Raw genomic sequence first — 27,335 nt, 5'->3', positions numbered from 1 at the left:
ATTTATAAAGGCCAAAATATACTTAACAGATGCTGCCGGTGGAAGAAAATCTGAGCCTTGCTCTCTCATGTGCCAAACTCCTTGGAATGTCAGTGAATTCAGGAATTGTGGGCCTGCCTCATCAGATTCTTATGGTCAAGTTGTCCTGAAGACCTATTTGCACATACATTTTTCTATACAATCACGTGCCCAGCTGAAGTTTCACCTTCTCCAAGAAGCTTTTCCTAATTCTTCTCAGTCTTAGGGTCTTTTACAGTAGTATATAGTGTGCATGTCCATAGTGCTTTAGATATTGGTTCTCCCATTCGACTATAAACTCCTTGAGATCAAGAGCTGTCTTTTTGCTTTTTTTGTATTCCCAGCATGTATCACAGTGTCTGATGCATAGCAGGCACGTAATAAATGCTTTTCCTGCTTGACCTTGACAGAGTAATAATAATAGCAATTATTAATTGAAAATGATAATAGCTGACATTTACATAGTGCTTTTGGAACAGCTGTGTGGATAGAGTGCCAAGCTCATCTTGCCGATCTCAAATCTGGCCTGAGACACTGTGTGACCCTGGATAACTCACCTAACCCTGTTAGCCTCAGTTTTCTCATCTGTCAAGTGAACTGGAGACGGAGATGCAAACCACTCCAGTGTCTTTGCCAGGAAAATCCTAAATGGAGTCACAAAGTGTTGGCATGACTGAAAAACAGCTCAACGTAATATGTTGCTTTAAAAATATCAACTCATTTGATCCTCACAACAACTCTGGGAGGTAGATGCTATTTTATGGTTGAGCAAACAGGCAGACACAGTTCCTATTGTCTGAGGTAGAATTTGAACTCAGTTTTTCCTGACGCCAAGCCTAGTGCTTTAGCCGCTGTGCCGCCCAGCAGCCTCAATGGTCTCTTATCTACTTATGTGCCGTGGATTTTTTCAGATATTTAATGACATACTTAAATGATCCTCTCATTGGTGTGGATACTCTCTTTCCTGGTGTAGACTTCAAAACCTTTATGTTTTCTCATCTTGTGCATTACTTGTTCCTGCCTTTCTGTAAATGATCCATAAAAGTTATCAGCATACCCAAGGCTTTCCTCAAGCCATTTCATTATATCAAGGCCACCAGTATGGCTTTCAGGTTACATCCATGATGCCTCATTGTAACTGGGATGTAAACTGGGAACTTGAGAGCTACACCAGCACATCATGAGCCCTGTCAAATGAAATGCTCTTTTTTTTTTTTTTTTTATGTACCAACTGTACTTGTTGTCTGAGCCACCAACCTAGCTAAATGAGAAGAAACTCATCACCCCAACACTTAGAACAGTACCCAGCACATTAAAGAATTATGTTTGTTGACCGACTGGGTGTTTGTCAAACAATCATAGAATATAAATATCTGAAGAGACCCTAGGTTGAGACTGTTGGTTGGAAATGGAAAAAGTTTTAAGAAGCCCTGCTTTATATAACATCCCTCTGAAGTGATACTTCAGCCTCTTCTTTGGGAGGAAACTTTTTTTTTTTGGTGAGGGTTAAGTGACTTGCCCAAGGTCACACAACTAGTAAGTATCTAGTGTCTGAGGCCAGATATGAACTCAGATCTTTCAGACTCCTGGGCCAGTGCTCTGTCTGCTGTACCATCTAGGTGCCCCTTCATTTTTGAACAACCTTAATTGTTAGGAAGTTTTTCAGTAAATTAGTCCTAAATCTCCCACTCAGCTGGAAGGTTGCCCCTACTTCTGCTTCCTAGAGGCAAGGCAAATACTGAATGAAGATATAAAAAGGCATTAATTATGCACTTACTAGTGCCAGTCCTTGGAGATGCAAATACAAAACAAAAGACTGTTTTCACCCTCTAAGAGCTTTTTTTTTTTTTCCTGGAACACTAAAATTTCTGATTATATTTAACACTTTGAGGAGCATACATTTCAAGCCAGAATTTAATAGAAAATAAGTCAGTTTGTTAACACACTTCATTTTCTCAATTAATACATGGTAAAATCTCAAAAATTGAAATTCACAGTATACCCGAGCATAACTTAAAGAAAAAACATGGGCTGATTTCCTATGAAAATGAACCATCTTATGAAATATTCTCCAGAAACATTCAGCCTCACAATGAGTTTTTCCAAATGATGTGCTTCCAGTATAAAATATATAATGACATATTGCTTTGTACAATTAGCTATTCCCAATGATGCCCTTCCATGTACAGTGTAATCAAGATTCACATTCTAATTGTTTTTTTGGTTGCGGTTATAAAGGGCATCATTATTTTTTCAGTCACTTAAAATAATTTAAAAATTAATATGCAATAAATTGTTTGTCCAAGAAGATTCATGGCTTCTGGGCAGGTGCGTCCTGGTAAAGATTATTTTCTATAAGAAGGTCTTTCCTAAGAATTAACTTCAAAGTGTTGTGATCTGTGTGAATGCCCTGTATAACAGATTTTCTGAGAATTAATTCAACATCAGAACCCATCTTGATCAACTTTCCTATTTCCTCTGGCGAAGTCTCACTTTTGTTCTTTTTGAATTCTTCGTTTATCTCTCTTCTTGCTGCTTCTAGTGCTTGATGTTGTCTTTGAAAACTTGCTGTCTAGTCCTGCGCAAAATTTTAAAAAGCCGTAACACCTTGGTGGAGTCAGCCATCTCTGGAGTCTAGTCTTTTGGGTTCAGCCGGGCTCCCAGAGCTAACCACCTTCTCACTCCAGCCTGCTCCGAGTCTCACCCTTATTTAGTTTATGTCCGTTTTCTCTGACTGGTCACATTCCCCTCCCCGCAGCTCCCTTCTCCTCCCTACTCTGGCTTCAACCATCCTGCTTTGGCAGGAGAAGAGACACGGGAGGCCACATGTCTCCTCCTCCATCCAAGCTTACATTTTAACAAGTGTGACACATATACAGGGGTAGTGACCAGGAAGGTATATCTTTTTTTTTTTTTAATTTTATTTTCACATGTTGTAAAGAAGAATTGGAACCAACAGGAGGAACCACAAGAAAGAAGAAGCAAAGTAACCACAACAACAAAGCGAGCAAATAGTCGGCTTCAGTTTGTATTGAGATTCCATGGTGGACAGTGTTGGAAAATTATGAGTCTTTTGGAGTTTTCTTAGATCCCTGCATTGATGAGCAGAGCCAAGTCTATGAAAGTCAGTCATGACACAGTGTTGCTCTTACTGTTACAATGTTCCCCTGGTTCTACTCGCTCTGCTCAGCATCAGTTCATACAAGTCTTCCCAGGTTTCTCTGAAGTCTGCCTGCTTATCATTTCTTGTGGAGCAATAGTGTTCCATTATGTTCATGTACCACAGCTTGCTCAGCCATTCTCCGAGCGATGGGCATCTCCTCGATTTCCAGTTCTTGGCCACCACAAAGAGAGCTGTATAAATATTTTTGTACATTTGTATGCTCCCTTTAGGATACAGACCTAGTAGTGGTATTGCTGGGTCAAGGGTATGCACAGTTTTATAGCCCTTTGGGCATAGTCAGGAAGGTATATCTGGATGTGGAATGTCCCAGGGATGGGTGAGTGAGTGGAGGACATTGACACACTGTGGTCTAGGAGCGAGGACCACAGATGTAGAGGATAGAGGGATGTAGGTGGCAGAGGAGAGAGTCCAAGGGTGTGCTTGCTGGTTGTGAGAAATCTGTGAAGGAAGCGTGGCTGGAGCCTGGGCCTTGAGCACCTGAGGCAGCCCCTCCTCAGGATGGTGGGGATTCCAAGGTAGAAATTCTGAGACATGTAGACTTAGTTAGCATGGCAGTGGGGGAGGACAAGTCCTGGGAGTGGTCTACTCCCTTTTTAATCCAGTAGTCCTTTAGGCGTTTGAACACAGTTTTCATGTCTCTTGCATCACCTTTCCTGGCTGACCATTGAGTTGCTTCAGTTGATGTACTGTGTGGCATATTTTTTTATTCTTTGGCCATTGTAGTCACCCCCTCTTGCTCACCTGTATCACTTCCGAAATGTGCTATGCAGAGCTATACAAAGTATTATAGATGTGATCTGATCAAGATATGACACATTGTTATGTTTTAGTTGTAACTTAGGATAACATTTGCTCTTTGGACTACTATAAATCATACTGACTTGTTCAGAGGAAAAAGTTTAGATGTGACAACTTTGTGGTGGTAGGATGGGCTCATTCTATTGCAAATGTTCAAATGTGTGGTAGGTGATCTTCAATGGAGAAAGCCATAACATGAGTTTCTATTTGGTGGTGCATATTGGACCAGATTCTTTTCAACTCTTAATATTATCTTTTATGTCTTACATATAGAACGATGTGCAAAAGTGAGGAGGGGTAGCTAACATTGAATATGGGAATCAAGAAAGAATCTGACAGGCTAGAATAAATTAAATTGACTAAAATAAAATGGAAGAGGGATAAAAGTAAAAGTTCTACATTCAGATGAACAAATTCACCTCTAAAAATATAAGATGTTAAGTACGTCATCTGTGATTACTATTTGATAAATTAGTGTTAACTTATTGCTGACTGATAAAAAAATTGATAAAAATGATTAATTGATCAAAAATGGTGGAGCACAGGGTCAAAGACAGATCCTTCATGTGTTCTAGGAGAGAACACCCTCCAGTCTGACATCAGTCAATTAATGACAACTTTTTCAATCTGGAAATTCAACTCATTCAAATTCACCTAACCTGTTGAATTTCCAGACCCAAAAGGTACTGTTAGCCAACTCACACATCTCCATTTTGCCCACAGATAAAAGGGATAACAGGGCAGTCTTTGTCAAATGCTTGGCTGAATTCTAAGTGTACCATGTCAGTAGCATTAACCTTATCTTCCTAGTCTAGCCACATAGCACAGAAGGAGAGGAGAGAAGTTCAGTATGGCCTGTCTGTCCTCAGTTATAAGTAGGAATTTTTGCAACTAGTGCAAATACCACAAGCTATGCTCATCATGAAAAAAATGGTACAAAACCTTTCCTCAGTTATTGGGAAAGTATATATAGGTAGGGAAAGAATGCTCTATATGTTAGTCTCTGTTACTCCTGCACTGCTGAGTGGATGAGTGGTCTAAAAAATCAAAACCTAATAACTCTGCCCTCCTTACAGCCCTGCCTGTTTTTGGACAAAGTCATTCAGGTTTTTATTCATCAGTGCTTCCTTATCTAAATGCTCACAATCCATCCCTTTAAAACTTTCCTTTTTTCAATTATTTATCTATTAAGTCTTTAATTTATGGAATAAAGAAACCATTTCCATAACATAGTAGGACAAAAAGGACAATTGCACATGAAATTACAAATCTATTGTGTATAAAACTTGCTATTCCTTTTAAATATATTATAAAGTTATGTAATTTTCCTTTTTCATATTTTTCTTCACTCCCTATTGCTCTACCCTAGAGATGGGTATCATTAAACATAAATAGGTATCTATGTAAAATTAATCCATACATACTTAATATTTAGAAGTCAAAGTTGATGGCTTACAATTTTGCAGACTTCTGCCTCTTGCTCTTTTTGAAAATCTAGACATTTGCTCTTCTCCAGGCTTTGGGTAACCTTTCTAATTCTCCATATATTTCAGAGATCACTGATAGTGGCTCAGCAGTCATATCTGCCAGTTTTTTCTCCGAATATAAAATGTAATTTAATATGCTATTGCCAGGAAGCTAAGATAGAGGGTAATAAACAGAGAAAACAGAAAAGACATGATAGAAACCTGACTCCTGACTATGGAGCTATTATTTTCTCTGTTATCTGAGGATAAACAGTTGGCATATGGTGATCATTGCTGTGACAAGAGATGTATTTTTAAGCATTGAACCTTAAGTCTCAAAAAACTATTTATTTGCAAGGCAATTTCAAAGATTGGGGGTATTTTTAGAAGCAGGTTGTGATTTTTTTTTTATTGTTGTTGATTGTTATATGAGGGAAAGAGGAAGATAAGGTGAATATGTTTCACTGAATTCAATGTCATTTTTGTTTTCATGGAAATTGGCATTTCTACAGTGTCCCCAAAGTCTTAGTGCAGTTTTAAATTTTAATCTTAAAACTGTACTAAGACTTGAAGATACACTATATTGTAACCTGAAAGTAAGTAATAGAGCAACTGAAAAAGGGCTGGATGAGATGGAGGTGATGAGGAACAGGGGAAGGAAAGCCTGAGAATTCTTCTTGGGGTGACAAAAGGCCAGGGGGGTAGCTGTGTTTAGAGTTTAGAAAGGTAAGCTGGAAAGGTAACATTGCCTTAAGCACAAGTCTAAAATGTTTGGACTTTTATTAGTTATGACAATAGAGAGCCATGGTGCAATGGAAGAAGGCTCTGGCTTTGGGAGGACCTGAGTTCAAATCTTGCTACTTAGTGTCTGTGTGACCTTAGATGAGTCACTTAATTTTCATGAACCTCAGTTTTCTGATCTGCAAAATGAGGAGAAAGGGGTTTTTGAACTAGATGATGTTTTAGATCCCTTCCACCTCTAAGTCTGTCATCCTGTGATTTTGAAGTGATTGATCAGAACTCTGCTGTGCATTGGAAAGATTAATTTGGCAACAGCTATTTAAGATGAATATTAGAAAGGGAAGACTGGAGACCAGTGGGTCAGTTAGTATTGCATAGTCCAGGAGTAAAATATTGAGAGACTTGAACTCCAAGAGGTGACCAAGAGGAGAAGTGAGAAATTGTGAAAGAATTCACAAGGGGACATAAGGAGTAAGGGAGAAGGCAGAACCCAAGATGCCTCTGATTGATGTAAGAGGGAATGAGAAATAGTGGTTCCATTAGTAGAAATAGGTAAGGATAAGACTTTAAAGTATCTTTAAGTATTTACTTTAAGTAAGCTTTAAGTATCAAAGTCACCTGCCAAAACTGGCCAGCAAAACTTCTAAGTGCCACCAAGAGCTAGGTTAAAGTGTAATTGGGAAATGTCAAACAAAAAAAATGAAATAATGCAACATAGGTGATGTTAATTTGTGGTTTTCTAAGTTATCATGTGGCAGCCGGAATCTCTTTCTATTTGAGTCAGATGCCACTGTTGTTGAAGGAATACATCATTAAAAAGATATTTGTATCAGTGTCATCATACACACTCAAAGAAACTTGGGCAGCAAAATCCTCACTGATGTGTACTGGGAATTACTTCTGATCCTTGGTGGTGGTGATTGATTGGAGCAATAAGCTGAAAAGATACAAAGCAAAATAAAAGGGTAGAATACATCAGAATTAAAATGGTCTTGGCATTTAGGGGTTTACAAGTCATTTTATCTCCTAACAGTAATCTCAGTCTCCCCTTTCATGTACAGAATCCACTTAAATTGCATAAACGATTATTTTTTTCCTTTTTATGTCTATTTGTTTGTCCTTTTTTTCTTCACAAATTAAAAACACTTTCCTTTATATACAACTGACTGCTGCTGTGCCTGGAACATCAGTGTTCTTTCTGTTTCAAGCACTTCTCCTCACCTAACTTTGAAGATTGCTTAATGAAAAAACACCCAAATTATCCAATTGACTTCAGTTTCAGTTTAAAAGCAAGGCTTTTAAAACTGTGGCATATTCAGTACATAGGTGACATTTGCTTGCCTATTTAAAATATCACTGTAAATGCAGTTATTTTTATGATATTAGAAAATTCATTCTCGATAAAGGGTTTAACCAACTTAATGATGGCTTTGTTGTAAAATCTTGAGATTTTTATAGGTCTCTGGAAATCATGTTTTCATCATTATATCTCTCATAGTGGACCAGATTTATCATCTAGCATCTCCTGCTTCTCCTCCAAACTACATGTACAATCCTATCAAGACATTAAAGACCAACACAATTGGGACACTAAATATGTTGGGTAAGTTGAAATTGGTTCCTTGTTTCTTTAATCAGGAATATTTATTTATTTAGCAAGATACGAATACACATCATGTACTCCTGCCCTGGACATTTATCTCAGGCTTGGAATGGCTTCCTTTATGTTGTAGCTTATGAAGGGAGCATCCCAGTACCATAGTAGTTCACAGTCTTGACTGCTAACTTATCAGCTAGGACTTCTTTAGTTTTAATACAGTCCCTGGGGGCCTTCATTTACTGCAGGGTCTTTCTCACTGAGTAACCATTTTTACAGTAGAGCAGCTGGCCAGCATTCTAAAAGCAGGTGTCTGTAACTTGTAGGCTGCCTCTGCAAGTATCCTGTCATCTCGGCTTTCACTTTCCCCTCTACAATTCCATAGGTCATTAAAGACATTATTCAGTGCTAGAAATTAATTCCATGACTTCTATCTTAAAAATTTACAAAGAATTACTCATGACTTTGAGCCTCAGATCTAGACTGACATAGTGCCATGGGTGTGTAGGTGTTAAATGGGGTTTATTTAAAGCAGGGGAGGAGAAACTGTCTGATTGTTAGGTAGCAAAACTGATCAGTCTGTTACTAGACTCTAGACTAAGCCACAAGATTCATAGTAGAGGTAAAGTACCCTTAGTGGTGGTGTTGATGATGTGTGTTATGGGAGAAAGATGTAAGGTCATATAGATTTCTGAGTGTGCCTGGTTATACTAGTAATGCATTAATGAATATATTATTTAGGCTATTAGAGAATTAATATTCAGCTTATTAGAGAATTGTTACTAGAGAAAGACTTATTGCTGCTGTTCTTTTTAATTTAACTTATAAAAGGTTTCAAAGACTAAGGTTTCCTAAATAGCTGCAAAACAAAATTCCTTAATTATGATTTTCTTTTATTAAAGTTTTTGGAGGGGAGAGGTAAATTAAAAGAAATGAAAGTATTGACAAAGCAGATAGAAATATATTTATACATTTCAGGTTCTCTCATCCAGCAGTGACTTGTCCAAGGTCACATAGATAGCAAATGGTAGAATTAGATTTAGACCTAGACCCTCTGCCTCAAAAAGTAACAATCTTTTCAGTATACTATGATACTGAGGTTTGATTTCAACAGAAGGGTGAAGGAGGATGTTAAGAGCAATCAGAGAAAAATGGACTTGGTGTCTCTAGATAAAAGATTAAATATTTTTCTATTAAGTTTAGTTAATATGGGTTTCAGGTAATTTCTCTAAACTGGTTTCTCCTTCAGGTCAGTGCCTTATGTAGCCAGAAAAAAATAGAACCTTGCCAGCTAAAAAAAGCTAACTTTTTTTTTTTTAAATGACTAACTCAGGAAATGGAGTTCACCTTTCTTTTCCCTAGAAAAATAAGAGAAGAGTTTTTGTTTTGTTTCTTAACTTCATCTTTCTCTTTGAAAAAAGGAATTTAAGCAGGAGTTATCAGCCCCTTCCACAGGAGCCAGGTAGATCAGAGAGTATGACATGATTTTCTCTGTCTACTCTCATGTCACCTCAGTAGTGGAATAGTAGAGCTGCCCCAGGCTGTTCAGTGCCTTATCAGCCTGAACCTAGAATGCAACATAAGACTGTTGGCTCTGAATTAGGAACTACTCATCAAGAACATGAGCCTTAATATCCCAACATTGATAATGGGTTACATGTTATTATTCTCAAGAGCAGGACATTGAGTTCTCAATGGATGTGATTATTAATTAATGTAATTATTAATAAATAGGAGTTTTTGCATTTGAGGCAAGGCCTCCCAACATGGCCTTTTACCTTCTACTAAATCACTACTACCCCATCTTTAGATGGAATTTCTTTTGGTTTGCTTATACAGTCTCTTTGAAGCCTAACACTGAAGTATATGCACGTTGTGATAGGATCAACATTTCCTTGATTTCAGTATTAAAAATGCTTATCTTAATGTTTCTAGAGTCCTGCCCTGTCATGTCAAAAACCACAGTGATCCTTTTACATGTTCCCATTTGTAGGGTTGGCAAAACGTGTTGGAGCACGTCTTCTACTGGCCTCCACTTCGGAAGTATATGGAGGTAAGACATCAGCAACTTGTCCCTTGGGGTTAATGGGGTCCATCCCCCACTAAAACTTTATAAAAACTTTGGTAGGAGAATTTTAAGGTTTAGGTCTGAGGTTCCAACTCAGAAGGATGGAGCTTGCATTTTCTATTACTGTTTTATCACTGTTTGGTTACAGATCACTCATTGGTTACAGATAAGTAAGGTTGGTAAACAGATAAGAGGCTTTGAAGATTTGTCAGTCACCCCAGAAATAGTCTTGTGGTAAGAAGGGGCCAGATTTTAAAATGTGTCCAGTAGACTATCCCCAGTGTAGATGTCACCATCTCCGACCCTAGAGCTGAAGGGCCTGGATGAGCAAGGAGCCTGCCGTGGGATGGAAAGGAGGAGGAGAATGTTAATGCCCACAGCTTCTCAGGAATCCTTTGTCTCTAAGTCTCTCCTCTCCTACTGTTTGCTGTCTCCTGACTCTCCCTTGTAGTCCCCTTTTACTGCTTCCTTGACTGAATTCTGGAATGAGGTAAAAGGATCGAGAAAAGAGAAGATTCAAAGAAAAACAGGATGGACAGATTGTATGTCTTTACCTGTTGAGTGAGAACCTAGTAATAGTGTGGACTAGCCCTTGAAAATCACCTTTATGAATGGGGTGGGAGAACCTGGATCTATCTTCAAGCAATAGCAATGAATCTGGCTCCCCTTTGTCTCTCTTTTAGCCAGTTGGTGTTGGAATGGGCTGGATGCTAATAAGCATCACTTTATTGAGAAGCCTTCCACCTTCCCAACCTTAATAGTGACTTTGTTCTTGCAGTTTCCTGCCCTGCTGTGGTATTCCTTTCTGCTTTTATTTTGGACTTTATTGACACCTACCACATCTCTGGGTCCAGTACACTTCTTTTCTCAGCATCTTTTCCTAAAATATTTTTTCCCATAAATAAACAATTGGTTGATTGATTGTTTGGTTGGTTGATTTTGGCTGAGGAGAAAGGATTAAAACTCTACTCCAAGAAGAAATACATCGACTATTTTTTTAAAAAATTTTCCTGTTGTTCATTCATTTCAGTCATGTCTGACTCTTCGTCGACCCCATTTGGGGTTTTCTTGGCAAAGATCCTGGAGTGGTTTGCCTTTTCCTTTTCCAGCTCATTTTGTAGATGAGGAAACAGGAAAATGGGATTAAGTGACTTGCCCAGAGTCACACAGGTAGTAAATGTCTGAGACCAGACTTGAACTCAGGAAGATGCATCTTTCTGACTCTAGGCCTAACTATCCACTGCCCCACCTAGCTGCTCTTTAGGGGCTCTAAGATGTCTAAAAGAGCCTTCTGTAGATTGCATATCTCAAAAATCTATCTCATAAAACTGTTTTACCCTCTAGCAGCATTCTCATCAGCATTCCCCTAGGCCTACAATTGTCAAACAGTGATGTATGTAATAGAAAGACTACCAGAGAGAGTTGCATTTTAAATTCATAGTAAAATTATCCTCCATTCAGTCCTACACTGAAGTCTCCTCATTATGTGTGTGGAGGTGACCCTGGGTTCCCAAAAGTTACATCACGGGAAAGTATTTAGCCGCTTCTTCTATGCTGGAAAGGTTTCAAGTATGAACCTAGCAACAGACTGCATGTCTGTCATCCAGGGACCAGATTAGTTATTTAGAGCAGCTCATCACTAGGTTGGTTTCAAAGGTGATGAATTATTTTGGCCATCGCAACTCACAAAGAGTATATTTACTAGAGCCTAGAGGAGTACAACCTGCATCAGTGGATAGAAGACCCACACCATTGAAACCATAGCTCTGCAAAATATTCAAATTGAGCACAGCATGTGTGCAGGGTATTAAATTATCAGGCGCAATCTAGTTTAGGTTTAGTGTGAGACTGAAAGTCTCTGCGGTATGTATGTCATGGCAGTACTCTGGATGAAGTATTGAGAAACTATACAGATGCTACATGACGGGGAGGAGAGGGAAATCCGGGACACATCTGGGATGAAATCTGGGAAGTATAAGACCTTTGTTACCTAAACAGTACTCCACTCGCCCCATCCCTCCAAGTCAAGTCTGTGTATAATTTTATTGTCTTACAACCAAGGAATGAATGTTATCAGCGTTTTCCCAGAAGCTTAAGGAAACTATACCTCTTTTCTTTGCTGATTTGCTTCTTGAGAATGTGTGGTACAGATGAGACACTGAAATGTTCTGCCTGCAACTCATATACCTTTTCTTCCCCTGATTTTATCTTTCCTTCTCCCCCTATCTACTCTCAATCTTTGAAGAAACATTGAAATATCATCTGTCCTGTTTGGACAAATGCAGAAGTGAATGACTACTCTCCCTTTAAATTGTCAGGTGTTCTCTTCCTCAATCTCAAAGGCAGATAAAACACCACGTCCAAGAAATTGTGCTCTTTGTTCCAAGTTAGTATGTCACATGGGCTGAGCACTGTCTTAAAAGGCTAAAATATGCAGGGACCTCCCTTGTCCTATCCAAGACAGCATATTCACAAAGCCCATGTACCCCACCTTCCTTTTCCTCTTGAATAACATATTTGATGGAAGTTTGTTTTCAGTGAGGTTATAGAAACAGTGCATTTTCTGAAATGCATCAGCAGTTCCATTTCATGCTTAATTTTTTAAAAAGCTTTCCTAAATATTATTTATAGTGCATCTTTTGTATATAGTATCTCAGAAAGCTAGACATGACTTTTATATTGAGATCTTTATGTGGGCATGTGCTCTTTTACTTGTAAACCTTTACTTGGACCATAAATAACACGGAAAACTATCTCGTAAATGAATCTTTCATGTGGGCAGCATTTATCTTGAATAGAGAAATCTTGAATACACAAGGAAATATTCTTCTGGTATTTCGGATTGTTCTTTGTAACATGACCTTTTATTACTTGGTTATTCTGGGATGTACAGATCCCTATCACCAGGAACTTTTCTGACATTGATGCCAATGATAGAAGGCTTCCACTGCATAAAACATGAGGGCTATTCTGTGCAGGTAGGGCATGACCTCAGCAAAATTGTGTTTGTCTTCGTTCTTCTGAGAAACGAATTGATTTTGTTTCCTATGTATGAAGTCCTTCCTTTTTGTGTCTCTAGTTCCTTCTCTTTATGAAAACTCATTTTGTAGGGGTAAAATTCATACCTTAGTGTTATGATACTGTGTGCTTTAGGACACTATTCTTTTACTGAATTATTCACAAGCTCTATTTGATATTTAATTGTGGAATGAAAGGCTTGTCCCTAGGGGATATTTTGTGCTCCAGTGATAAAAGACACTCAATAAGTATCCTTAATGCTTTCTTGTCCATTTAAATAAATAATGTAAGTATAAATAATCATAGTTTCTTTTAATATTAATACAAGGTACATAAATTATTGCTGTTACTGAGGGCTGCTTTTTGGTTTCCTTCTGACGTTGCTGCATCATTACATTCATTCTCATTTGAGTCTCATGATGCCCCTCCAAGGAAGACTGCAAATTTGTTTTCATTTTTATTTTCGTTTATTCCCATTTATCAGTTAAGAAATTAAGAAACTGAGACTTAAGCTGATTTGGCGAAGAGCATACAAGTAGCGAGAGGAGGCACTGGAGCTTGATTCTGGTCTTCTGATGCAAGTCCAGCATTCTTTACATTGTACTTGTAGATCATTACCTTGGATAGGTCCCAAACACAAGGACATCAGAAATTTTTTTATGTGATCACTTTAAACAGAAGTTAAACACCATGAAAAATGTAACATGTGTGATTATCCGTTTTCAGATAGAAGTTTAGTTTTTTTGGCAGACCTTTAAGAAAAAAGTATACTAAATCAAATACACAAGACCAATAAATTAGGGCATGATTATTCATGCTACCAAAAACAAAACAAAAAATAACTTTTATGAAATAATTTGCTTCAGGTCCCCATTAAAAATATTTGACACATTTACTTACATTCAGGAATAATAAAATTGTATCCAAGGGCAAGGAGTTCTTACTAGATCATCCCAAACTTGTTTTCACTTTCCTATTCCTCTAATATTATATCCTCCTTATATTTTTCTTACACTTCAGATCAATCTCAATATAAAAATATAATGCCTTGGCCATCTTCCACACTCTCCCTTTTTCAATGTGAATTTGCTCTGTTCGTAAGCTTGAAATGAGGAGCAAGAAAAACCAGTCCTTTATTTCTCTCCAATAGATCCAGAAGTCCACCCCCAGAGTGAAGATTACTGGGGCCACGTGAATCCCATAGGACCTAGAGCCTGTTATGATGAAGGAAAGCGTGTGGCTGAGACCATGTGTTACGCCTACATGAAGCAGGTATGCCTTTGGTTTTCCACAGTACTTTTTAATATTTGTTTGATTCATTTAGTATTTATTTTATTTACTAGGAATACACACACACACACACACACACACACACACACACACACACACACACACACACACACATATAATGCCATTGCAATACCCACAGCAGCCACTGTGGATATACATGCATATTTCCAGGTTAAATTCACAAAACATAAACTCTCTTCCTCAAAGACGAAACCAAAATATTTATTCAGATGCCAGAAAGCCAATTCCACCAGGGTAACAAAGAAGCTTATACATGCCACTGAAATAGGGGGCACCAACATCCCCAAGCCTTCCCTCCCTCAGGCCTCCCCACAAACGAGCTTCCCGAGGCAGAATTCCTCCCTCTCTCACTCACACTAGCTGCTCTGCCTCTCTCCCAGCTCTACCTCACTTTCTCTTCCTGCTGTACCCATTTGGCAAGCTCCTCCCACCGTGGGTTTCATGTGACTCTGCTGTGAGCTGGGCCAAACCTCAAAGCAGGTCACATGGGCCTAGTAAGGGGCAGGGAAGATCTTTAAGTTCCCAGTGTATCACTCAGATCATGTTGGTGGACATGTGATGTGAATGTAGTCTATGGGAGAAAAGATGTTTTTCATTGTTGGTATTTGAATACTATAGTTTTCCTAATCAGTTTTGAAGCATGATTTTTCTCTGTGTTATTCGTATTCATCATATTTAATGGACTGGGAGTGGGAAGGTAGTGGATGTATTTGTATTTTTATTTAATATACCTACAGTCTTGCCCAGACTTTGCGAGAAATGAGCTGTTCCTTTGTCCCTTTGAATGCTATCAAAAGGAAGCATAGATTTTTTTTTTTTTCTCTAGTGAACCTGGATGGTAAGGTGAGAACTTGGAAAGTATCTCAGATGAATTGGGTAAATTTTTTTCTGTGTGTGCACTTGCGCCTTCATGGTCAACTGAGTACAACCAGGGGTTAAAGAGTGCCTGAGACTCACAGCAGCAGACTGTGGGCTTTTGTGAATGGATGTGCTGGTTTCCTCACCTTCCAAGCCTTATGCCTTTGCTCAGTTTTCTCCATGTGTTTAAAATCTTCTCTGATGCCAACAGTCTTACTCGAGTTTCAGAGCTCTGAATAGCCTTGGGGCTGAAGTGTCTTCCCTTAGAACCAGAACTCACTGGCATGCTTGCACATTTCAGCAGTGATTCCATACAACTTTGGTGATGCCAAATGAATGTACGCAGAGAAATCTCATCCAAATTATGTGACTTTCCTTCCTTTTCTATACACATTTTTATCTTAGAAAACTCTTTATGAGGAGTAAATCCTGCCTCCAAAGGTACTTCCAGACATATTAAAGATAGATGAAACATTGTGATTGTTTACACCCCTTGGAGACTGGTATTTAGAGAACTGTACTGAACTTTTGGACCAGAATGAATTAACTATTCATAGGAGCATAGACTTAAGGTTGAAAGAACCAATCTTTCATTTGAATGCCTAGCACTTAGCGCAGTGCCTGACATATAGTAAGCACTTAATAAATGCTTGTTGATTGACTTTCTTTTTTTGCCAGTTCAGTTCAATAGTTATTTAGCACCTAACCTATACACGGTCCTGTGGTAAGTACTGGGGAAACAAACACAAAACTAAACAGATGCTGCCCTCAAGGTACTACAATGGAGAAAACATACCCTAAACAAATTTTTAAAAACCCTGTAGGTCCAGCCCCTATACCTCAGTGTCATTTATTGTCATTGGTTATGTTGCTCAGTGATTCCTCAGATTCAAAGTGTCTTACCTCAGTATTCCAGAATATTAAGATTGCGAAGGACTGTGGGCTGTCTCCTCTCCTCCACACTCCACCCCCCTCACAATTGCTTTGCAGGCACTTTTAATTTACTTTTCTATGTATACGATGTATGCAGGAATTATTTCATTTTTGTCTTCATGTCTCTAGTGCCTTACATGTATTGTTGTTGTCGAGTCACTTTTCCATCATGTCTGACTCTTTATGACTCCATTTGGGGTTTTCTTGGCAAAGATATTGAAGCAGTTTGCCATTTCTTTCTCCAGCTCGTTTTACAGATGAAGAGATTGAGACAAACAGGGTTAAGTGACTTGCTCAGGGCCACATGGCTAAGTGTCTGAGGTACTATTTGAATCAGGAAGATGAATTTTCCTGACTCTAGGCCTGGCATTCTCTCTTGCATCACCTAACTTGGACATACTAGACTCTTAATAAATACTTATTGAATTGGATTGACTGTCTAGCCTGACACCCCACCCCCAAATTATATAGATGAAGAAACAGTGTTTCCCCAAGGTAACATGACTACTGTAGTTATGGATAGATTAAGAAACAGACTTACTGAGAAAAAATTATTTCTCCCCAAAGACTCCTGGATAGTGTAGTATCCGTGATGATGGATACTGTGGTGTCTATCCTGACTACCTTGATGCCATAGCTATAGCCAAAGACAATACTAGACTCTTGCCTCTTACTCATACCTTTTATTCTACACCTTTGCCTTGAACAATGTGCCTAACATCTGTAGAAATCAGTATTGTCTATGTGTGGCAACCACAATAATTTGACTGTCTCCAGAGTAACCAGCCCATAGCCTCCATTTACATAACATTTGTTACCACTTCTTATTCTGAAGATTCATAACAAAGTTGCCCTAGAAATACCATCTGCTGCTCAAGCATTGAAGTTTTAATCAGCAAGGCAGTAGCTGACATCTCTACCAGCATATTTTTCGCCCTTGTGTCTTAGACTTAGAACTCAGAAAGTGTTAATCAAATAATAGGTGAAAGGTAAAGGCCTTCAGTAGGTCATGATGCTCCAGTTTAAAGAAAAAAAGATCAGGAAGGAAGTACTTAGTTCAGTAGTAAACCAGTTGTCATTGGAGCTTTTTTTTTGTTGTGAATGCCCAATTCTCACATCTTTGGCTTACTCTGAAGCATAGGCGTATCATGTATGCATGGGGATCCTTTTTGGCTGCTGTTTCTGTCAGAATACAAGCCCTTGTTTTATTGTAGAACCTTCTAAATGATGTACAGGGCTACCTTACTTTAAACATGTCCACGATGAGACCATCTACAATTCTTTCTGCCATGAAGACAAGCCATGTTATCCATTGGGGTTTCTTCTGAGCAACACCTTTCCTGATCCCCTCCTTCTTCCCAGTTGCTGATTTAGAGCTGGTTGCTGTGCCTTGATATTTTTGGTTAATAGTTTTTTAACCCTCCTCCCCTCCCCCCCAAAAAGCCCTATTATACTTAGAGTTAATTTTAAAATTTTGTTTTCATTTTCTTAAATTTGTTTCCATGCATAAAAATTCACCTTCTCTCTCCTATGTCCTTCTGCCCCTGCCACTGAAAAAGAGGGAAAACAAAAACCCTGTAATAAATATGCACAGTCAAGCAAAACACATTCTTGCTTTGAATATGTTAAAAAAAAAAAGTCAATCTGTTTCTGTTATATTTCATATTTACCTATTTTCTCCCCTTCCCCATTAGAATGTAAACTGCTTATGGGGCAGAAAGATTTTCATTTTTTTGCCTTTATAACCCTAGTACCTACCACAGTCCTGACATATAGTTAGTACTTAAAAATGCTTATTAAATGAGCGAATTTAAGTTAGCTCAGGCTATCTATATTACAAATTATTATGAATTATCTCAACCCACCCAGATTTGCTGTATGTGCCTGTATTCAGTTGGGAGGCACAGACAGTGAAATCTGCCTCATTCTCTTGGCTAAACATCATCAAAATGCAGTTACTGTTCTGAAAGACCTAATTTTTCAATCTCCTTCAGAAGCCAAAATTGTATCTCTTGTAGCTAATTGGCTTTTTTGTTTTCCCATAACTTCATAAAGGTTGCATCCACTACAGAAACCTTAAACAATGAGTAACATTCTGAAGGATGGGCAGACAACAAACTTAGAAACTCCACTTGATACAGTAAGCTTCCCTGAAGTTATGTGTATCAGCCTTATGAGGAACACTAATTGTCCATCTTATTTTCAAGTTGATGTTTTTCTTGGTGACTTGACAATTGCATATTCTTCTTTCAGACATTCAGTATTTATTTTTCCTTTGATTTTTTTTTAATATGATGTCTAGAGTGAGATGCCAGTGACTCATCTTATCCCCACAATGGTACATAGCCACAGAACCCAAACGTGAAAGGTGATCATTAGTAACAGTGATTCAGCCATAAGCCTCCTGAATTACTGACTTGTGGACTCCAAGACCTTTGTGAAGAGTTTAAGTTTGCCAGTTGTAGTCAGTAGGGGGTCTGCAGTATAAAACAGCTTTGAGGTATGATTCTGGAGTAGTTAGGATTTGATTTTTTTTCATTTATTTTTGCCAGAAGGTTTAGAATTGAGAAAAAACAAGGAAAAATTGAACAGAGTTGTCAGCTCAGCATTACAAAATTAATTCCAGAAGTTCTAAGAAAGAAGTTTTATTGCTTTAAATTGGCCTGTAAAGGAGATTTATTGTGAGGACATATTTATTACTAGGAGATATACTTGGCAGGATTTTTAGGTAGTTAAGATGACATTCATAGATGATGCAGTAAGTTAGAACGCTAGACTCAAAGTCAGGAAATCATGAGTTCCAGTCTTTGTTACTTATTGTGTTAACTTGGCCATATCACTTACCTTCTGTCTGCCCCAGTTTCCTCATCTGTAAAAAATGAGGATAATAAATAATAACTACCTCCTATGGTTATTGTGAAATTGAAATGAGATAATTGTAAAGTACTTTGCAAACCTTAATAAATTCTAGCTGTTGTTGTTATCATCATTATTGCATTTACCCTATCCAGTCAGCCCTTCTGGTGACCCCACAGCCTATGGATACATCTTGCGACTGGGAAACAGATATTCCTCCTTTGTGTGCCTAATTAATCCACCTGGGCTCCAGCCTGCAGCTTTGCCTTCCTAAATCTCAACACACGCTAACCATTGAGTGAAAACAAAAAAAAACACACTGTGGAGTTGGGCGGGGGGTAGAGGGGTCATTTTGATTTTTCTTAATTTTTTTTTATTTTCTGCATAAAATATCCTTTTGAAAATATATTGGTTAGTTTTACAAACTTTTTTTCTCTTTATTCATGTTAGGGGTGACCCTCTGGGAGGGATACAGAGAAGGATACAATAGGAAATGTGTTATGAAAATTAAAGTTATGCATAAATGTTATTTTTTAGAAAGAGGGGATAATCTCTTAAACTCAGAAAATCACATTGGTAGAGCAGAGAAAATGAGAAAAATGCATTGAAGTCACAGGCCATTCAGAGGGAAGATTCTATTTTGAATAAGTAGAAACTAGGAAGACAGTTTTGGGGTTAACTGGGCTCCAAACTGTGCCCTGAAAATCAGGGCTCTTCTTGACATAGTCAGTCCAAGATATTTTAAATGGTCAGGAAATAGGAGACAGCTTCAGAGAGAGGTTAGACCTGTATTTCTTTTCCACATATGGGATTTAGTATTGGGATATTCTAACCTCAGTGGTAAAATGTGCCTTTGAAAGCCTTGAATTCTCAGAAAAACTGAGCTGATTCTGTTCTACCTGTTGAAAAGAGATTTGCCATTTTAGAATCTTAAATCCAAATTTTACAAAGTGACTGTCCTTGAATTATAGAGTGCTGGGCCTGGATTCAGGAACCCAGCCTCAGGCATTTACTAGCTGTGTGACCCTGGGCAAGTCACTTAACCTTGTTTGCCTCAGTTACCTTACCTATAAAATGAGCTGCAGAAGGAAATGGCAAATCGCTCCAATATCTTTGCCAAGAAAACACCAAATAGGGTCGTGAACACTCGGACATGACTGAAAACTGTTCAATGACAACAGCTCCTCTTGAAGAGCTGATCTTCTTTCTGCTATCTGTTGAGAAAGAAGAGGACCAGACAGTGTCAGTAACATGAGGATAAGGCCAGACCACAATCACTTGTTTCTCAAGTCTCAGAGCTCACTGAAGGATTCACTTTCCTTTACTTTAAGTCCCATCAGTCTCCAGAGAGGCCAGAAAGGGGAAATGTTCTTTTATTTGTGAAGATCTTTTTTTCCATCACTCATTTAGATGGTGCGGTGCAATCTTACTAAAATTCATTCATTCAGCAAGTACTAATATAGAGTATTAGACTTAGAGTTAGGAAGACTTGAATTCAAATCCTCCTGCAGATACTTACTGTGTGACTGGACAAATCACTTAACCTCTTTCTCTTAAGAAAATGAGGATCATAATAGCACTTACTTTGCAGAGTTGTGAGGATCAAGTAAAATAACACGTAAAACCCTTTACAAACCTAGCAGGGTGGTGGTGGTGGTGGTGGTGGTGGTAGTAGTAATAGCAGCAGCAGCAGCAGTAGTAGTAGTAGTAGTAGTAGTAGTAGCTGTTGTAGTGAGGTTTGGTAACAGTAAGTTTGAGACTCAGCACTGACATCCTCCTCCCAAGCCTTGTTGTAACGTGGAGATCATCCTGGGCAGTAGAATATAAACTCTGACAGGGCCTTTGAAGCTGAAAAGACTTAGAAAATTGAACATGCCTGTATGGAGCTCCAGCCTAACTTAATTCAGGCTCTCCATCCAGGTTGGCTGTGCAGTGATAAATTTTTCACATAAGGCAACAAAACAGGGAGCAAAAACAACACTATTTCTGGGGATAGAACCTGAGTTCAAATCTCAATTGACTGGTTAGCTCCTTGCTTCAGTCTCTCAGAGAGAGGAATCTGACTGTAAAAACCCATTCAGTCTCTTTCCCTTCCTATATCCCTGGGTTGTGATGGGAGGGGGTTACTTGTGTGACCTTGAAGCCTCAGTTTCCTCATCTATAAAAAAAATCAAGATTTAGCCCATGTGACCTTTGGGGTCCTTTCCAGCTGTAGATCTAGGAGCCTGTAATGCTGCTAACCTTGATTTGTTGCAGACTTCATGGGAGCTTGGTATGCCTTTTACTCTGTCAGGCACACTGGTTTGATTTATGTAAACTTGCTGAGATTTTATATTCTATTCCTAGAATAAAGCTGAATTCACTGCCTGTTTCTGTGTGTCCTTCCCCCATTCTATTAATAAAACTGAAGTTGGTGACTTTTGAGTTATTTTCTATTGAGATCACCATCTCTAGCCCTTTTTTTTACATCTTCTCTGACTTGTTTAGTAGGGAAAGAGTTTATTTGTTTCTAGGCTACAAATAAAACCACAAGCCTTAGTCATCAACATTTGAGTACCCAGCAAGACAACAATGTACTCTGTGCTGTGGAGAGAAAGGGAGAGGGAGAGAGAGAGAGAGAAAGAGAGAGAGAGGGTGTGGGTGTGGGTGTGTAGTATTAAGGTCCTGGCTTTCAAGGAGTTTACCGTGTAATGGAAGAAATATAAACATAAAGATTGTAAAACTTCATAAACTAAAACATTAAGAATTTGTGACACTGACTGGGCTTCAGGCTAAAGTTCATGCAATCTCTGAAAAAAGTGTGTGGATTTTTGTTTGTGAAATTAATAGAAAAGCTGCATATTATACTGAATAAAGTGCTGGAGTTGGAATCAGAAAGTTTGCATCCTGCCTCAGTACCTTTGTTAACTGTAGCCAACTCATTTAATCTCATGGTTCCTTTTCTTAAGCCTGAAAAAAGGAAATAGTGACAGCACCTCCAGGCAGGGTATGTATAATGTAGGATGTTAGGACTTGGAGGAATCTTAGAGATAATTTAATCTTCTCATTTTACAAGTAAGGAAACTGAGAGCCCATAGATCTTAAGTCACTTGCCCAAGGTCACTCAGGTAGTGAGGAGCATGATTTGGGTTCAGTTTTGGGCAAGGACTGTGACTCCATTTTCAGCACTGTTACTTTTTTCCTCCATTTCAGCCATTTTTATGGATGAAACCAAGGCCTAGAAAGAAGTGACTTGTTTAAGATTAGACACCTTAGACAGCAGGCTGTCACAAAGCTTTGTCTAGAGCCCATTTCATTGTGCCTTCAAGAATATTTTGATCAGTGAAGGTACCATCTCTCAACCATGTGTAGGGTAAACCATTTCGCCTAAGTCTGCTTTGTATAGAAACTGAGTGCTGCTAATAGTCACCCTCTTAGCTATAGTCACAGCTTAAACCTTGCTGGCTCTCCAGAAACAGAAATAGTATAAGCAGCTTTTTCACCATCCCACGCATGGCTTGCTGGCTGTGTTAGACTCCTTGCTACTGCTGTTGCTGGCTGCAACTGGAGCTTCACAATCTAAGGAAAACACAACCTTTCCAGTTGTTTCAAAGGACTCCTGACCTCCTTACAGTCTGTCAGAGAGAGAAACCTGACTGTTAAACCCAGCTAGTCTCTCCCTTGCATCCTTGAGCTGGGAAGGGATCCTCAGAGAAAGTTCCCCACCTTCCCAAATTATTTGCAATCATTTTGTTTGTTTCTCGGGGTCCATTCTTGGATAGATGCCCCTGGCACTACTGCTCAAGGTGACCAGAGGAAACGTTCTCAAGCTTTATGTAAGAATAGAAAAAGAGATGAGGGAAAAGGCAAAGCAGAATGGAGCCCTTGGAGCTAGGAATTTCCCAGCTAGGAGCTGTCCTAGAAGTGAACTGAAAGGAGTGTGAAGAGGACAGGGAAGAAAGCCCCATTTGGATCAGCAGCTTTCTCTTCAGACAGGAAAATCCTTCTAAAATTCATTCATTCAGCAAGCATTTATTAAGTATACCACTTATCCCAGGCATTCTGGAGGAAAGAGATAGGATGAGTTTTATAGCCAAATTCCTCTTTCTAGGGCTTGGGGCAGGGATGCAGGCTGTCCCTTAAAATATGCAAGAGTATTGCCTCCCATACCTTGGAGCTAGTAGTAACTGCAGGAGGGGAGGCTAGCAGAGACAGTGCTGGCCCTTTGCTCTTGGGTCCTAGTACTCTTTTATACCAGGTAGTACTAGGGAACATTAAATCAGCAAAGACTGGAGAAAAGAGGATATGCATGAGGTGGTTAGGGCTTGGGCTGGGGTTATAGCTGTGGGAATTAAGAGAAAGATGTAGATCTGAATTAATTGCCAAGATAGTGGAGGACAGCGAAGAACACTGGACCAGGTTTATTGGACATCACTCCCAACTCTTTTACTTCCTACACATGTGTACCTGGGCATGTCACTTAACATTTGGGCCTTATCTTACTCTTCTGGAACATGATGATTGTCCCTGCCTTGCTGTGAGAATTGTAAGATGATTTGTAAGAGAACACTTTGAAACTCTGAAGTACTAGGCAAATATAAAGTGGTATTATTAATATAAACTTGGTGTTATTAAACAGAAAGAAGTCCAGGATGACCCCAAGAATGATAGGTAAGCACAGCCCAAGAGGACATCTGTGCCTTTGTTCTTCCAGAATCTGGCAAGGGTAATGTGTTCAGAGAGACTAATGAGCTGGAGGATGTAGACAGAAACATAAGACCTGGTTTCATGTGCTGAATTGATCACTTACAATCATGCAACTTTGGGCAAATCACTTGTAACTTCTGTAAAATGGTGATATTTTATATACACATAATGCATGTGTGTGGGTTCTGTTGTTTGTTTTCAGTCGTGTCCAACTCTACACGAGCCCATTTGAGGTTTTCTTAGCAAAGATACTAGAAATACATGTGTGTATATACACACATATGCATGTCTGCGTGTATAGTGTGCATGTTACATTTATATACACATATACATGTGTGTGAGAGAGAGAGATAGGACAAGACCTGTGATTTCATTGGTATAATGAACGACAGTGAGTCAGCTCCCTTTACCTAGGCAGTTCAATAAATGTTTAGCAACTTAGAGTCTTAGAGATCTGCCTGGGGCAGTGAGAGGTTAAATCACTTTCTGAGGATCACTCAGTGAACATGTTTCAGAGGCTGGGATTTGAGCCCAGGCTGTCCCTGAATTCAGGTGGCCCTTGAGCTGAGAATTGAAGGAAAACAGAGGAACCAAGAGAGGGAAAGGTAGCAATAGCTGGGGGGGAAAGAAAGGCCTCCTGCACAAGGTATGATGAACTAAGCTGTGAAAGTAAGCCAGGAAACCAAACGAAGTGAGAAGGCAAAGCATTCCAGCCTGGAGAGCAGCCAGTGGAAAGGCACAGAGAAGGGACATAGATTATTATGTTGGGTGAACTGTAAGTAGGCCAGTGTGGCTAGAACATAGAATGCTTGTGGGGGAGTAATGTGTAAGAAAACTGGAAAGATAGAAAGAGGCCAAGTTAGGAAGAGCCATAAATGCCAAACAGCTGAGCTTATATCTGGAGGCAGCATTTTGTAGGCCATAAAGTGTTACATAAATGTGAATGGTGATTGTTAGTATTCTGTGTGTTCTATTTTAGATAATGGTCCTGAGAGAAACTATTCTGTTGATGGCTAGAAATAGATAATCAGAGAGAGAGAGCAAGCATGAAAAGTTTAGGGATAGAGATACAGATTAGAAAGGTATCCAGGTGCTTATTTAAGCCGTGTGAGTTGAATTCTCTGCAGTAGGTATAGAAAGAAAAAAACAGAGAATCCAGGGCAGCCTCAGGGCATACCACAGTTAACGTGTGGGCGAGCAGAAGTGCTGATGGACCTGTAAAGGAGCAGTCTGTAATGTGCAATGCTTAAAAAACATGGGAAGGAAGAGACAGACTGGTTCACAGTCTCTAAAACAATAGGAAGGTTAAGAAAAGTAAGAAAGCTGTCAGATTTGATTATCTCCACACTTAAAACCCCAGACAATGTCAAAGGATATATACAAGAGAAGAAGACAGTGTATTAGGTAAGGCTTTTTAACTATAGTAAAATTTGAAATAAAACTTGTTGTTCCTAGAAAGAGATTATGCTCTATCCTCCAACCCCTGCATTTGTTTTGTCCTGACCAAGAATACAGATGAGAAAGTTCCACATAATATTGCTTTTTCTCCCTCTTTTCATGCAGGAAGGGGTTGAAGTGCGAGTTGCCAGAATATTCAATACTTTTGGGCCCCGGATGCACATGAATGACGGCCGAGTGGTCAGTAACTTCATCTTGCAAGCCCTCCAAGGAGAGCCTCTCACAGTGAGTATCTGAAACGTCATTCCTCACTTTGAACTTCTGTAAATTTAAGGCTTTTAAATCACTATGAGGCCTCTGTTTGGAATTTAAGCTACACTGGAGAGAGAAAAGAAAATTTTAAATTAAAGATAAATATCCCTGAAAAAATGTACACCTTGGGGCCTAATGAAGCAAATTCTCTTCATCTGCTGCTGCTAATTTGAGAGAATTTAGTGTTTTCTACAGAAGCAAACCAGCCAGTAGTACTGAAACCTTATAGACTTTTTATTATGGACAATAGGAAGATAGTTCATTTTAGACAGTTATACAAAGTGAAAAGGGATGTGGATGCATTGGAGTCTCTTTTATCTAAGAGATTCAGGCATTTAATAACTGCTTCTCCTAGGCACTGTGCTTTGCTGTGGGGTTAGAAAGAAAAAGCTGAAGCAGTCTCTTCGCTCAAGGACTTTGCATTCTAATAAGGAGAAGAAGGGGGGTGGTGGTGAAATGACAGGACAACATGTACATAATTGGTATCTGTGATATAAATACAGAGTACATAGGAAGTAACATAGGAAGGGAAAGGCACACGTTAGTGGAATCAGGATATATAAGGTCTTGGCCTTGAGTTAAAGGATCATTAGGTTTGGCAGGAGGAGAAAGAGAGATTTAGGTGTCCTCCTACCCTTGTACCAAGGTCGAAAATGGCTCCACCACTCCTCTAGTTCTTGGGTGCAAGACTGCTAGGTGGTCCCAACCCAAGAGAACAGGTACAATTTGGAAGAATCTTGGGTGTTCTATAGGGAGGGATGAAATTTCACCGTGATTGATTTCTAACACCTATTGTCATGAGGCGGGGAGGAATAGGATAATGGGGGGGTGGGATGTCAATCAGCATGGTTGCTGGAAGTTTCCAACAAGGAAGATTGGGGTGGAGAGATTATAGTGTGTGAAAAGCTATTCCAGAGGTCTCACAGATACTTGATAGGAAGAAAGAGTTTCTGTAGAGCAGAGACAGCCAATCACATGAAGTCTAACCTCAGAAAACCAAAAGCTTTTTGGTTTACCACATATCTGTTGTGTATATACGTATTCTTTATATATATTCACTCTCAAATCTTAATTATCCCCATATCAGAGAGAGTTAGCACTGGTATGTGTAATTCAACTTTGTGCATAAATGTATCACACAAATGTGTCTGCAGCAAATTTATGTTCCTAATTGGATCTTACTTAGATAAATTTAAAATTAGTCTGCCTTTTCTGAGCATATACATCAGCTGACAGTATAAAGATGTGGAAAGACTAAGCCAGGCTTCATCCTAAAATTTCCATGGGCTAGTTCGCATGTTGCTAATCAAGTGTTGCTTTGGTATTTATTAGATTATGCACCTCGAAGTCTGGATATTTTAGGTCATCATGAAGATCTATTTATTTAGCTAACACCGGTTAGGTGCCTGCTATGTGCAAAGTACTGTGCCAGGTAATGACAGAGATGTGGAATTCTAAAAGTCGCATTTCCTGCCTTGATGGAGCTTGTGGTTCATTACAGTGACGTCCTAAATACATGGAGAGGGAGTGTGTGGTAATGGAGAGAGCAGAGGGCCTAGGTCTGAATTTTGACTCCACAATCTCCTATTCAATACTTTCATTAGGACATTAATGCTATAAATTGCTATAAATATAAAAGTAAAAAGCTGTCTTCAAAGACCTCACTTACTACTGAGAATACACAACATATTCACTGGAAAGTGAATAAATAGGAGTAATTTTAGAAGGGAAAGAACACAGGCTTCTTGGGTTGGGGTGGAGTGTTCAGAAAAGGCTTCCTGGAGAAAGTGGCCCTTGGGATGAGCCCTGAAGCTAGGACTGTAAGAGGTAGATACAGGAATGAACATATTCTAAGGCTGGGAGTTAGCTGGCATGAAAGTTATAGACATGAGAGATGACATGGAGAGTTCAGGGACATCAAAATGGGCTAGTATTTTTGGAATGGTGGATATGGGTATGAAGAAGGGCTCTATGGGGGAAGAAAGAGTTTGGACTTTATTGCAGGGACATTTAGGAGCCCACTGAAGACTTTTGAGTAGGGAAATGGTATCAGATCTATGCAGATATTCATTTGATAACTGGGCAGAGGAT

At 39.0% G+C, this 27,335-nt stretch overlaps 1 protein-coding gene and 1 pseudogene across 6 annotated transcripts in view; one reads left to right on the top strand and one right to left on the bottom strand.

The window, feature by feature from the left end:
• UXS1 (UDP-glucuronate decarboxylase 1) overlaps positions 1–27,335 on the top strand; it is a 141,909-nt gene that overhangs the window by 84,431 nt on the left and 30,143 nt on the right. For all 6 annotated transcript variants that reach the window (XM_072621780.1, XM_072621778.1, XM_072621779.1 and 3 more), the window contains 4 exons: positions 7,706–7,810; positions 9,798–9,857; positions 14,041–14,162; positions 25,098–25,217. In XM_072621780.1, the coding sequence (XP_072477881.1) occupies positions 7,706–7,810; positions 9,798–9,857; positions 14,041–14,162; positions 25,098–25,217 (407 nt within the window). The remainder of the gene's footprint in view (positions 1–7,705; positions 7,811–9,797; positions 9,858–14,040; positions 14,163–25,097; positions 25,218–27,335) is intronic.
• On the bottom strand, positions 2,330–2,732 carry LOC140512593 (complex III assembly factor LYRM7 pseudogene; annotated as a pseudogene).

Source organism: Notamacropus eugenii, chromosome 6 (assembly GCF_028372415.1).
Source record: "Notamacropus eugenii isolate mMacEug1 chromosome 6, mMacEug1.pri_v2, whole genome shotgun sequence".
Classification (NCBI taxonomy): domain Eukaryota; kingdom Metazoa; phylum Chordata; class Mammalia; order Diprotodontia; family Macropodidae; genus Notamacropus; species Notamacropus eugenii.
Note: the sequence above shows the minus strand (reverse complement) of the source record. Positions and strands in the feature narration are given on the sequence as shown.